Raw genomic sequence first — 14,209 nt, 5'->3', positions numbered from 1 at the left:
ATGATGCCACCCGAAGGTTGCAGGAACAGCAACTCATATTCCGCCTGGGAACCCTGCAGCCATATGGTATCAATGTGGACTTCACCAGTTTCAAAATCTCCCCTTCCCCTACTGCATCCCTAAACCAGCCCAGTTCATCCCCTCCCCCCACTGCACCACACAACCAGCCCAGCTCTTCCCCCCCCCACCCACTGCATCCCAAAACCAGTCCAACCTGTCTCTGCCTCCCTAACCGGTTCTTCCTCTCACCCATCCCTTCCTCCCACCCCAAGCCGCACCCCCCGCTACCTACTAACCTCATCCCACCTCCTTGACCTGTCCGTCTTCCATGGACTGACCTATCCCCTCCCTACCTCCCCACCTACACTCTCTCCACCTATCTTCTTTACTCTCCATCTTCAGTCCGCCTCCCCCTCTCTCCCTATTTATTCCAGTTCCCTCCCCCCATCCCCCTCTCTGATGAAGGGTCTAGGCCCGAAACGTCAGCTTTTGTGCTCCTGAGATGCTGCTTGGCCTGCTGTGTTCATCCAGCCTCACATTTTATTATCTTGGAATCTCCAGCATCTGCAGTTCCCATTATCTCTGATACAGTGCTAAGCTACTGTCTTTCACAAGAAATGCAAGTTCAAGACTTTATCTTTCTAAATGACTGATAAACATGCCAAAATTCAGAATAGAGAAGTTGTTATCAGGCTCAACATTTCTCCCTCAAAAGCATCACAAGGTCAAGTTCAGTGCTGTGTGTAGAATTTTACAATGCACAAACCATTTTTAAAAATTGATCATGGGATGCGGGCATCCCTGACTTGTCTTTTTCTCTTTTTGGTGTTTTAGCATACTGCTAGTCCTATGGGGAAAAGTCAGAAGAGAATAGGGGATGTTGGCCAGTGGGGAAGCTTAGTGATATCTCGCTCACACCCAATCAGCAGTGCCATGGGCTTAGTTGACTTAATTGGCTGGACAAATGGTTTACAATGCAGAATGATGCTAACTGCTTGGGTTCAATTCCTGTGCCAACTGAAGTCACTTTAAAGGTCACGCCTTCTGAACCTTGCATCTTGCCTGATCCTTAGTGACACTCAGGGTAAACTCATCACTGGTTGTCTGTCTTTAAAGAGAGATCTTACACTTTTCATGCAGTGCCATGCCCTGTGCAGATTCCATATGCAGGTCCAGTTCTGAATATATTAGGAAGCCTTGGAAATCTTCAGGCAAAATATTGAGGTGGAGACTCGATTCAACGTATCTCTGTCTCATTTCTACTTCAGCAAGTCTAGAAACTGAAAATCTCTCTCGAATAAAAAAGAAAACAATATGCTGAAAGAATGCTTAAAGGCTGAGGTTTTATTTCTCAGGGGAATAGTAACAACTTAATCCCCTTAAAACCGATTTAAAACAATAAGGTTTTTAAAGTAGCAGAGAAAGGAATGTCACGTGAATGCTTTAAATGCACAAAAACATGGCTTACCAGAACAGGCACAGGCAGCTGAATTTTGTGATCACAGCTGGATCTGACTACCTTGCTGTCACCAATCTGATGATTGCACAATCTATTACATACATGTTGGATATTGTATTAACTGTTCAATGCTCACATTTCTCTGCTGACATTGGCCCTTTCAGAACTGTAAATGCTATCTCCCTGGCTATTGCATGATAAAGTTGAAAAGAGAGATCTCCACCAAGAACATGAAATTGAGCTAGGAAAGTGTTCTAAAACAAAACTAGATATTACAATATGCTCACTATTATAAGTTTTATGTTCAGGAAAACTCATTACCACTCAAAATTACTTCTTTTATTTCTAAACTGTGGCAATTCCACATTTACAGTGCTAAAAACATTCCAGAAATAAGTAATTGATTTGTTCATGCAAGGACATATCCTCTTCCTCTCATTAAAAATATAAATCTTCAGTCATAAGTCAACAGCTGTTTGGTACTCAACAGAAACAGCAGGCTGGGGTTTCACTGTGTTTGTGAGCAGGGAAGTCTCTTGGAATTTCTTGGTTTAAGCCATTTACAATACCCTAAAACAATCCTGCCACTGTTCTTCCTCCTGATATGGCCTTGCACCTGGATCAAGGCAGAGAGGAGGAAGAGCAAGATCGTAACTGTATGTCTCTAAATTTCAGTACCTGTACTCTTGGTCACTGGTGACCGGATCCAATACCCATATGCACAAGCATTATCAAGGTTTGAGTGAGGTGAAGGGAAGTATATTGCCAGCCTTCATTGAACCTCTTGTGTTATTGATCTTCTGTCTCTAGGAATCCTCAAAGACCAGCTGTAAAGAGCTTGGGCAAAGTCAGTGGAGAGTAGGTGAGGTAGGGGCTGGGAATGGCTGCTCCTATCTTACTAGCACTGCCATACTGGGCCTGTACCAATTCCAGATATAGGTCCAGTTTAACCCCCCTATTAGGAAGCCTTAGGAAATCATAGTTTTGATATTGAGGTTAGAGACATGATGCAATGTGTCTCCATCTCTTATTATCTTCACGAAGCCTATGAACTGAGAATTTCCCTTAAATAAAGAGGAAAAGCTACTGAAAGGATGTCTTTAAACTACAGCTTTTTTGAGGATAAATAATTACCTATAGTCAGTAGGCATCATCTCAACTTAAATTTTGCCTCAGCTTCATGTATATATTTTCAGTCAAACTGTTCAGGCATGTTATGACACATCTCCAGTGCAGATGGGTTTTGAACCTCCTAGCCCAGAGGTAGACACACTACCACAGTGCTATTTACCCCTATAATGTGTTTATCTCATGGTAAACATGGACATTTCACGTATAAAGTGACCATGATAACTACTACACTGCAGAAACAGAATGCTCAAGTTCTAATAAATAAGCAGGATTGTGTAATTGGTTCTGATTACATTCAGTTATATCCTCTGATTGATGGAATCAGTTCTAACTTTCAGTTATGCCCTACAAATGATCAGGTTAGTTCTAGTAGATTCCAAAAATAATTGATCAACCCCCACAACCTCCAGTTTCATTGAAAAACCAGATTTTTTGTTGCAATATACTAACAAGCTGACACGGGGAATGAAATGCTTACTGTCAGCTTGAAGTGTGATGACTAACATGTATGCAGCACTAATGGAATTCTGCGCTGATCCAGCTGCATTTTCACTGTGCTTAAAAGGGGTTATTATCATAAAATGTAAAACCAAGCATCCTCACCCCTTTTCTAAATGTTCATGCTTGTAACACCATTTTACTGCCAATGCCTGTTGCTAGTTAGTTCTCCAATTACACAATTTACAAAGCACACATTAGGAGCAGCAGACATTTAATTTTTGGTGCCAGACTTTCTTTGAAGACAACAAAGCCTATTTTAAAAAATTGTTTTGACACAGTTTCCTCAAACTAAAGCTCTTTAAGTCCATCTGCACACAGTTGTACCAAAATTATTCATATATGTATTGCAGTGGTTAGATGAGTTACAGCCAAGCAGCCTGCAGTATTTTTATGATCTTGCTTGATAAACTGGCTGAAGATAAACAAGTGCCCACCAACTCAACACTCAATATGAGCCAATACCATTTCATTTTCACCCCAAATCGTTTTTCCTTTATAATTAAGAACTTCACCATTTCAGTTACGGTTCTTCATTCTTTGCAATCTGATTCATAAGGAATGCAAGGGGTGTAAAAGAGCACAAGCTTGATCAGCAATTTTTTTCTCCAATTTGAGAGGATTTGGATCCAAGTATCCTCTTTTCAGCTTAGGGTCAATTCTGTAGTGGTCCATTTGGCTCCTGAAGGCAGCAATGATTTCTTTTGGAGTCAAACAGTTTGGATTTGGTTTGCTCACCTCAGTAATTCTGATCAGTTTTGAAGTCTAACAGTTCTACTTGTGGTATGAACATACAGATAGTTAATCAAGGCCTTGCAGGCTGGAGGAAAAAAATATAAATCACCTGCCAAGCTTTTTGTAGTCATATTGAAAACACTTTCCAGTGTGAGAAGAAAAACCTTTCAATTTTGTCAGATAGATTTTGAAGTAAGCCATAATCATCAATAGGCCCAAAGAAAGTGATGAGGCTTCTCACCTGGGCTCCGAGCGCAAGCCTCCAATTAAAGAAAAATTGTTTGTTTTTAATGGTCTTTTACACTGACAAGTGGGCAATCATTCCAGCACCGGTAGCTGTCAGGGATCCAGGAAAATCCTCAGTTGATAATGCCCAATGCTTCCAATTAGGAGCAGAGCCGCTCCTGGAGCGCTAACGATTCCCCAGTCTCCACAGGCCCTCGATCAGACTTTTACTGCAAATTACTGACACAAAACAACTTGTATTGATGGCGGAACATGTCGTCCGTGGCTGCTGAGTTTAATGAGGCGATGGAAGTTTGGTTTTGCTGAATTTCTTTGTTTGACAGCTGCTTGGGAAGAGGAGTGTTGACCTTATAAAAGATTTAGTGATTCTCATTATATTCTGTCAAGTAGTAGAGTGATGTGTTTCTAAGTAATTTGCATCTAGGCTCCTTGTGCATATTTTTGCAGAGCATTTCTATATCAAAAAGTAACTGTTGCAATCTTCCTGTCAGTTTTTGTTTAGAAAATGTTTGTCCAAAAGCTGCTTTTTCATGAGGCAAGGAGCTTGGGGGTGGGGGCGTATGCAGGACAGGGATAGAGGGAAGGAAAGAAAGAGTTATATCCTGTTGTCGTCCATCTAAGAAATTGAACTCAGTAGTTTCAGTTTTTTCCTGGATATATTATAAAACTACGAGCACATTGTGGCAGATGGCGGACACAGCAGGGAATACTGGTGATAAGAGTGGCTCTTTATCTGTGATGCTTCCTGACACAAACCTGGACCACTTGCTGAACAAGACTCTAACTATAATAGGTTTACTGAGTGTGATTATTTTTAACAAGTTGTCAACAGCTCTTGAGAGTTCCTGATAATTTTTCAGTCCGACCTCCCTTTTGTTTGTTTTCCTGTATCACGGCTGCACTAGATATCACTAGCCTGTGACAACACTCTCATTCACCTTCCATGTGGTGAGAAAACCAAACAAAAGAGTACAATTAGTGGGATTGAACAGGTGTAATGTTCTTGACTATTTAAGCGATTAGAACTTTTTCTACAATAACCTGAATGCCCATAAACATTGATTCTTAGACTGTTTTGGCTGCAAGCTGTTTAGATGGGCAAGAGGTCTTGCAGACCACCCTGCCCTGGTGCTGCACAACTGCTTTAACTTGCTACTGCAAAAAAAAAGTCATCAAATGCTTGCTAGTAAATGTAATAAAATAGTGTGGAATCTTAGGTACAAAATGTAAATTATTCATTTGTGGCAGAAACAAAAGTGTAGAAATTTCTTATTACAAACATTAATACTATCAAAGAACATATCAAAAGATTCTATTGTGCTAAATTATCACAATAATCTTCAAAATTAGTTCAAGTCTTACATCTATAATAATTAAACAAAATCAATAGTAACATAAATCCTGCTATTAAAACTACATGGTTTTTGTTTATGACAACTGATGCTGTGGAAAATGAGAACTGGTCTGGTAGTATGTCTTCAAACGGGACCGTAAACTTGATAGTCTGGCCTGTTCTCTCTTATGGCCTAATCCTTTGCAATGTACAACAGGGACTTGCATTTTGGACCAGTTTTCTGACCACCAGGAGGATCTGGATGGACTACCTGTGGTGCATAAAGCATACTTTGAGAGCTATAGGTTAGTGACATGATTTCGGTGGTGTCACATAAAAGGCCTGAAAGTTACAGGTGAGCTCAGTTTGGAGGATCTCAACACCTTGACAAAGTTTTTACAGTGAGCGTTTAATCTGAGAAATTCTCCATTCCTCTCAAATTATCTCTCCATAGGTTTCAAAAATTACAGCAGTGGTTAAATTTCAGAAGTTCAGCATTGGAAATAAAGCTCCTTGGGTCATCCTTCTGTTGGTGTAAATGTGATTATTTTGTTCATGCCTTGAAGGAAAAGTAGTAAAATTTCATACTGTGAATAATAAACCTCCTAAGATTTCCTTAAGATTTTGTTTATAATATTGGGATTAGTTTGTGAGTTTTTAAATTGTCAGAGCACACACTAGTTTGTGGCCCCTTTGGAATCTAATTTCACTCATTTTTTGAATTGGATTTCCAAGCAATAAATGGGAAATTGGCACAAGACTAATCCACAAAATGAGAAATTAAATGTAGTCAGGTGTTTCAGAGGTTTCTAAATGTTAAAAAAATTACTAAGGACTGAAGAGTTAAGCTCCCTCTCTGTACTTGGTTCTGCAAATATTCCAACCTGTGTCTGTTGAAACCAGAATCTGAGTTTCTGTTGTGCCAGTTATTTATAGTCAATTATTATACACAGTTACTGTAAGACTGTGGGAGCACTATCACCAGAAAGACTACTGAGGCTTGAGAAGGCGATTCACCATCACCTACTCAAGGGTCACTTTGGGATAAGTGATAAATACGGGTCTTGTCAGAGACATCCATATTGTATTAAGTAACTATAATAATCAGTTTAACTATCAGAACAGACTGTGCTGGCTGACACTCTTTGCTTTTTAAAGAAAACTAGCTGAAATGTAACTCAGTGGAGGTCTTAAATTATGAAGGAATTTGCTAGGTTAAACTTACAGGGGTGTCCATAAGTTAGGATCATAAATGTTATATGGTTGCTAATGTATCCAATGAAGAAATCAAGTTTTTGTTTTACCCAGAATGGTTACAATGTGAATTACAGTTATGACTCTAAGGGGAAGCTAGATGAGTTTATCATGTTGACAGCATGTGCAGATGGGATGAGATGAAATAAATTAGAATGTTATGGCAAGGTATGGAGGGAGGAATCACTTCTCTTTAACTCTCTCTAGGTCAGTCACAACAAATATTGTTGTTTCTTTTTAGCTTGCAGTTATCATACTTCAATTAAAACAGAGTTTGCTAGAAATGATGGAGCCAATAATAAGTGTCTTTCTGAGTGAAAGAAAAAGGAATTTTATTACCTAACCTCAAAGATAATAAAAATGCAACATCAAACACACAGACAAACAAGGATAATAAGTTTAAAAGAATGTGTCTGGTATGGACAGGGAGAGTAAAATTTTCAAGAGTTTAAGAGTCCTTACAGTCCTTGATGTGTTTTAACATAAGACTACTGTTGTTTGATTGTTGACTGGTATCCTCAGCAGTGCAGAGGTTTGTAGATACCTTTGCATTCTCATTGAACAGTTGTTTCTCGACTTTGCTTTTTCACTGCATGTTGTTTTCCAAAATATTGAAAGAAGTAAACAGGGAGAGAAGAAGTTTTCTTCTTCTTGTAAGTGTTTCATTTTTCTTATCTCTGCTGCTCAAAAGTTGTTATTGAAATATTGTTGAGCTTGTACTTCTGAGTGTAGTTCAATCTGTTTCTAAGATGACTATCTGGTTGCTGAGCTTTTCATCTCCCAGTATGTGAAATTATCATCCTAGTATGGATGAAAATAAAAGTTGTGAAATTCTTGACAGTAATTCAGTTGCCTGGTTATTATGTGTTTACATAAAAGTTCCTCTGCCAATGGTTTTATTCATTCCACATGTGTCTCACTAAGCTTGTCTCAATATGTGATCAGGTTAACATTGCAGCCATTTTAGGTGTGTGTTTCTTTTAAAAAATCAGTTCAGTGTGTGAAATTCTCAGGCATAACACTCAGATGATGGAAATTAAAATTCAGCAATCCGTAATTACCAATATCGTAACATGAAGGAGGCTGAAATGAAACATATCCACCAGCATGGATTATTTGGGTTGAATGGCCTGTTTCTGTGCTGTACATTCTTCAAAATTTGATGTTGTTATGTTATTAACTTCAAATAACCTGGGGTGAACAACGTGAAAGGAGGAGGGGAAGCATTCCCCTTCTTGAACCATGGTGAACTCCAACATGTAACTGTGGGAAACAGGGTTGAAGATTTTGCGAACATCAAAAGCCGATGTTATTAAATCGACATTTCTCTTTGGCTACGAAAGTAACCACATGCTCATGTTGTTTAATATCCAGCTAATTCACTTCACTCCTTATAACATTCAGAAACAGCTGAAGATGTTGAACATAACATTCATAATGACACTGTGGATCATGGCAATACCCTGTGTAACAGGATTGGTCACCTCCCAATCAAAACAGTACAGCACATTTATGACTTTGATACCTGCATGGGTAGAAAATGTCCAAGTACATGTTATCCACACATTTTTAAAAAATGATTATCTAATCTTGCTACTTATGGCCTGCCAACATCAATGTTGGTGGTGCGTTTAATAGTACCATCAGCTGCCATTAATGTAGCACAGTCCAAGTCTATCAGAACCACTTTCTTCACACCTCATTAGTGTTAATTCAATTATGATTCCAAGTGGAGAACCACAGACAAGAGTTGAGAGTAGATGGCCTTTGTGTCCAGGCAGCTTTAAAAGTATGACATCAAGGAATCCTCAGAAAATGGAGGTCAATGAGACTCAAGTAGAAAAATTTCCAATAGCTGATATAAAAGAAGATTCTAGCACTTTCAGAGATCAGTCATTTATTTAAACTTAATTAATGGAATGAGGACATTGCTGGCTAGGCAGCATTTATTGTCCAGAGGGCAGTTAAGAGTCAACCACATTGCTGGGAGTCCAGAGTCACGTGTAGACCAGACCATGTAAGGATGGCAGCTACCTTCCCTAAATGACATTAAATGAACTAGATGTATTTTTCCCAACAATTGACAATGGATTTACAGCCATCATTAAACTCTTAATTCCAGACATTTATTGAATTTAGATTCCATCATCTGCCATGGCAGGATTCAAACCTGGGTCCCCAGAACATTATCTGGGTCTCTGGATTAATAGTCCAGTGATAATACCACTAGGCCATCACCTCCCTGTTGAGCCCTAAGATGAAACTGCAATCATCAGCCAGTATAACATCCTGGGCCCAGTCATTTTTACTAGTCTGTTGTGCTCAAATGAGCCATTCTCCTCCACTCTACTTCCAGCCTGTTTGTTTGATCCTGACCTACCTAGCCACTCAATGGTATGTACCTATGTAAAGCTTCCTCCAATTTTGTATGCTGGATTCCTAGCTTCTGTGGAAATATGTTTTTTTTTCTGTGTACTGTAGTTCTTTCAAAGATATACAGACAACCTATTTCAACCAAATTAAATTTTTGACGGGCTTTCTTGCGGTTATCAGAAATCATTATTTTGGACAAAAAAGCTACCATTCCATGAAACTAATATTTTGTTTTCATTTCTTATGAAGATATGTATCAAAATGGAAAATTTGATAAAATCTCTCTATTTATGATTTTAAAATAAGGTGTAAAGGAAAATTGTTTAAAAAATGGCATCAAAACCTTTCCTCTTAAGAAGGAAGAGTCAAACCTGACTTTTGACACATACTTAATTAAAGGGCACTTTTGTTCAAGGGCAGACAGTAAAATTCTACTAGCATTAGCTGAATTAACACTGCTTATCATTTATTTTGAATCTAAAGTTTTTTTGTTATTTTAAGAATAACTAAACATAAATAGATTACCTTGCAATTCATACTGTCAATACATCTTTGCTCTAATAGTTCGATTAAGCCAGAGATTTTTGACAATAGTCTTCAGGTTTGAAGTTGGAGATAATGCTTCAAGCACCATTGTTTTTAAAAATGTTGTCCAAATGGATCATTGCGTCTTAAATTTCCTTTGTTTTTTCCTGTGCAGATTGGACCTCACTTAGATACTTTCCGGAGCATGGAAGCTCGCCGTGCAGCTTTCGATGTGAACTGGTTGGATTCAGCTGCAAGGAGTGGCCCCCATGGACATGGTGTCTATGCCTTTGAATAAATCGGAACCTAAATTATTAGTTTCTTTAACTTGCAAATTAAATAGAGGGATTGTAATTGTGCATATTTTCAAATGCTTGAAATAGGTCGCGATTTTAATACATAACTGGAATTAAATTAATCTTTTAGCCTTTTTGATTACATCTGTTGTGTTTCAAGATGCAACACTGGATTCAGAAAGAAAACTTACTTCAGTTTAATGTTCTGTATGTAAGAAAATGTTATTTTCATCCCTCTGTTCAGAGAAAATAAATGGTCATCTACTATACATCGATGTCCAAGACAACCTAATGAAAACTATCAGATAAGGTCTCCTAAGTTTATCAATTAAAAGAAACATTATTCCGTAGCATGCAATTACTCAGAACTTATGTAAACTCTGTTCCCACATGACATGTCAAGGGTAAAAGTGAGAGGGACATTGGGTACTTTAATAATCGTAAGCTGAACTTAAGGTATCTTAGTTTGGCATTTTAAGTGGAATGGAGTAATTCTGTCTATTTGTTAAATACAAGTGAAGAAGTGCACACTTTCTCCACATTCCTAGATTCTTAGATTGTGTTCGTGTTTACATGCTAAAATCAAATGAAACATAAGAGGGACCTGTCAAATATGGCCGCTCAAACAGTTTGCTGAATGACCCAGTGCAATTGTGATATGAGACAGCTATTGGAGCTCAGATTTCTATACTGCTGTTTTACATTAGAGCACTGATTACATTTCAAAAGTACCTCATTGGCCGTAAAGCACTTTGAGATGTTCAGTGATTATGAAAAACTCTTGGAGCAGAACCTTATCAGGCCTCAAACAACTTTGGCTATGGCAAGAAATCTGGGAGAACTGTGTGAGATGTTGAGTGAGGCCTTTCTCAAAGTCAGGAACAACCAGTTGCATTTTCTAACATTTCCTGATGTTAAGTTTGTCACTATGGATCCACAAGATGTCTAGTAATGGGGATTATTGCTCCTTGACACCCATAAACACAGAATCTCGCCTCAATAATAAACAGGTTCTGACCCTACTGCCCATTGCTCAAAAACTAAGCAAAGAGAATTCCCAACAAGAATGTCAGGGATGCTACCTGCTGACTTCAGCTCACCATTTGTTCCTCTAGACCGCCACTTTGGATACCCAGTACCAACATTGTAGGGCTCACTCCATGACAGCTTCAAGAGCACCTCACATTCAACATTGGCCAGCTTCTCCAAACCATCATGGCACATCTCTGTACTATAATGCTGCCCTTTGGACATATCAGCAAACATCATTGTAATTCTGCAGTAAGGACACTTGGCTTGTGGAGACAATGCATCGATTTGTGAGAATTGAGTCTGCAAGTTATAGCTATGTAGACCCCTTCAAAGGGCAATGCCAGAAGGCATTTACAAGCTTATAAATCTTTATGATCTTCAGGCATTAGCCTACATGGTGCAGTCCAATGACCTAAGCACTCCTATACAATGGCTGAAATCCTGGAAAATGATTGCAAAAGTATTGTGCTAGCTGCATTATCCATTCACAAAAGTTAGTTAAAATGGAGTGTTTCCATTTGTTTGATTAATATTCATGTACAATGTTTAACTAAACTGGCAAATTAGTATCCTAATATTACAAAATCACTGTTCCACTAATATATCCCTTTTAGTTTTGTGTTACACTAAGCTATTAGTCGCTATTCAGTGGGCTGTCTATCAGCTTAAAATTTAGAAACAAGCATTCCTTAGAATGCAAAATCTTTTCCCAATTTGGAACTTTCATTCCTAGAAACAGTTCCAGATGCTATGAGGTAACTTGAACTAACTGCACAGAGGCCAGTGTCCCGTCACCAATTTATTTAATAGTGTTCAGTATACTGGCTCAGGCCACAACTGAAGAGAGTCTAATCTCCTTACTTCATTGGTCAGGCAAAGCTTTCCTGATTGAGGTTGTTAACCTGGTCTAATCAAGAACATCATCATTAATGAGGCCCACCAGCTTCCAATCACGATATCCCTCTCCAGCCCAGGGATGTAGGCCTGATCTTTCGCTTGTAGCTTCTTATGACACTTTTGCCCCAGGAACAGTTCCTCCAACCCAGACTCAGACATAGGTGTACCAGACCATGGCCCATCTCTTGCATCCAGAACATCTCGTAAAAATCTCCTCCTCTTCATCTGGTGAAAACAGTATCGAGGCTGCATTGATTTCACACTCTGAGATTTCCTCAACACTATACAGAGGGGGAGCACCTTCAGGTTCTCCCGGACCTGCTCTCAGTTCTGAGGGATGAGGTATGCTTTGCTCCTGCCCCGTTTGCAAGCTAACAGCTTTCAAGTGATGTTCGTGTTTGTTCAGGACTGTATCACCTATCCAAACTTTGTAACTCACGGCACCCAATCTTGCATCAACCTCACCTTGTACCCATTTTAGGGCCATTTCCATGGTTCTGGCACCAAAATTGATCCCCTGTATTACATTGTGACCAGCCATGGCGTTCTTGCTGCCATTTCACACTCAACCCCGGGTTTGGGCATATCAGGTACAGAGTCCTGTCCCCAACAGTAACTCCACTGGAGCTATCCCCATTGTATGGGGTGGTCCGATAATGGAACAGGAATTGGGACAGTTTGGTTTCAGTTGATGCTGTAAGATGCTTCTTTAAGCCTGCCTTCTATGTTTGGACTGCTCTTTCTGTTAACCCATTGGACAATGGATGGTATGGAGCTGTCCTTAAGTGCCGAATGCAATTGGACTTTAGGAAATATTTGAATTCCTTGCTGGTAAATGACACCCAATTGTCTGTGACCAGTACTTCTGGGAGTCTATGTACAATGAATGATGCTCGCAGCTTCTCAATCATCATCCCTGATTTTACTGAATGAACCTTATGCATGTCCAACCACTTTGAATGAGTTTCCACAATGACCGGGAGCATTGACCCCATGAAAGGACTTTACATGCAACCGAGACCCCGGTTTACCCACCTATTCCCATGAATGTGGGGGTGCTGCTGGTGGCAATTTTTGTCCTTGTTTTGTCCTCTAAGCACTGCCCCACCAACAAAGTAATGTTGGCATCCAACCGAAGCTACCAGACATAGCTTCTCACTAGCATCTTCATCTTGGAAACCCCTGGAGCACCCTGGTGGAGTTCAGCCAGTATTGGCAGCAAACTTTACTTGGGACAATCACCCTTGCTGCCCACAGTAACATGCCATTGTCAAAGGTGATCTGGTCTTGCTGGGTCCAAAAAGGTTTCAGTCCCGGTTGCAATTGCCCTGCGGTTTCCTCCATTACCATCAGCTGTTCTAGTTTTGCCAGGACAGGATCTTTTTGTATCCACAGTTGGATATTATCAGCTGTGACTGGAAGGATGTATAGGAAGTCCAAAACCAAAACAGATTCTTCCAGGGGTAGCACCACGTTGGAATACCTACCAGTGGGAGGTGGCTCAAGACATCCGTACTTGCCAATTGGCTTCCTGGACAGTGTTCTAACTTGTATGTATATGTGCTGAGAATAAGGGCCCAGCACTGAATTCTACCGGAATCTTTGGGCAGCACCGCCTTGTCTTCCTTTAGTAGACCTAGTAGGAGTTTGTCAGAGATAACGTGAACTGCAGATGCTGGAGAATCCAAGTAAACAAAGTGTGAAGCTGGATGAACACAGCAGGCCAAGCAGCATCTCAGGAGCACAAAAGCTGACGTTTAGGGCCTAGACCCTTCATCAGAGAGGGGGTTGGGGAGAGGGTTCTGAAATAAATAGGGAGAGAGGGGGAGGCAGACCGAAGATGGATAGAGGAGAAGATAGGTGGAGAGGAGAGTGTAGGTGGGGAGGGGATAGGTCAGTCCAGGGAGGACAGACAGGTCAAGGAGGCAGGATGAGGTTAGTAGGTGGGAAATGGAGATGCAGCTTGAGGTGGGAGGAAGGGATAGGTGAGAGGAAGAACAGGTTAGGGAGGCAGGGACGAGCTGGGCTGGCTTTGGGATGCAGTGGGGGAAGGGGAGATTTTGAAGCTTGTGAAGTCCACATTGATACCATTGGGCTGCAGGATTCCCAAGCGGAATATGAGTTGCTGCTCCTGCAACCTTTGGCTGGCATCATTGTGGCACTGCAGGAGGCCCATGATGGACATGTTGTCTGAGGAATTTGTGATCAGTTACTATGACAAAGGGACTACTGAAACTTCTTCACACCAAAGATGATTATCCAACCTTCCTTCTCTACCTGGGCATACATACATTTGGCATCAACCAAAGGCTAGAAAGCATTGGCTATCAGGAGTAGATCTTAATTTGGCCACTGGTGAACCAACACTATCCCGATACTGTAAGGGCACACATCGCATGTCAGTGCTACTTCTTGCTTCAAATTATAATG

General features: G+C 40.2%; 1 protein-coding gene across 1 annotated transcript in view; it reads left to right on the top strand.

The window, feature by feature from the left end:
• The window catches only part of cfap77 (cilia and flagella associated protein 77), a 184,877-nt gene extending 174,633 nt beyond the window's left edge, over nt 1-10,244 (top strand). The window contains exon 7 of the mRNA XM_048559140.2: nt 9,730-10,244. Within this exon, the coding sequence (XP_048415097.1) occupies nt 9,730-9,852 (123 nt within the window). The 3' untranslated portion in view covers nt 9,853-10,244. The remainder of the gene's footprint in view (nt 1-9,729) is intronic.
• The last annotated feature ends 3,965 nt before the right edge of the window (nt 10,245-14,209 follow it).

Source organism: Stegostoma tigrinum, chromosome 29 (assembly GCF_030684315.1).
Source record: "Stegostoma tigrinum isolate sSteTig4 chromosome 29, sSteTig4.hap1, whole genome shotgun sequence".
In the NCBI taxonomy this organism is placed as follows: Eukaryota; Metazoa; Chordata; class Chondrichthyes; order Orectolobiformes; family Stegostomatidae; genus Stegostoma; species Stegostoma tigrinum.
This window is presented reverse-complemented; position numbering and strand designations above follow the sequence as displayed.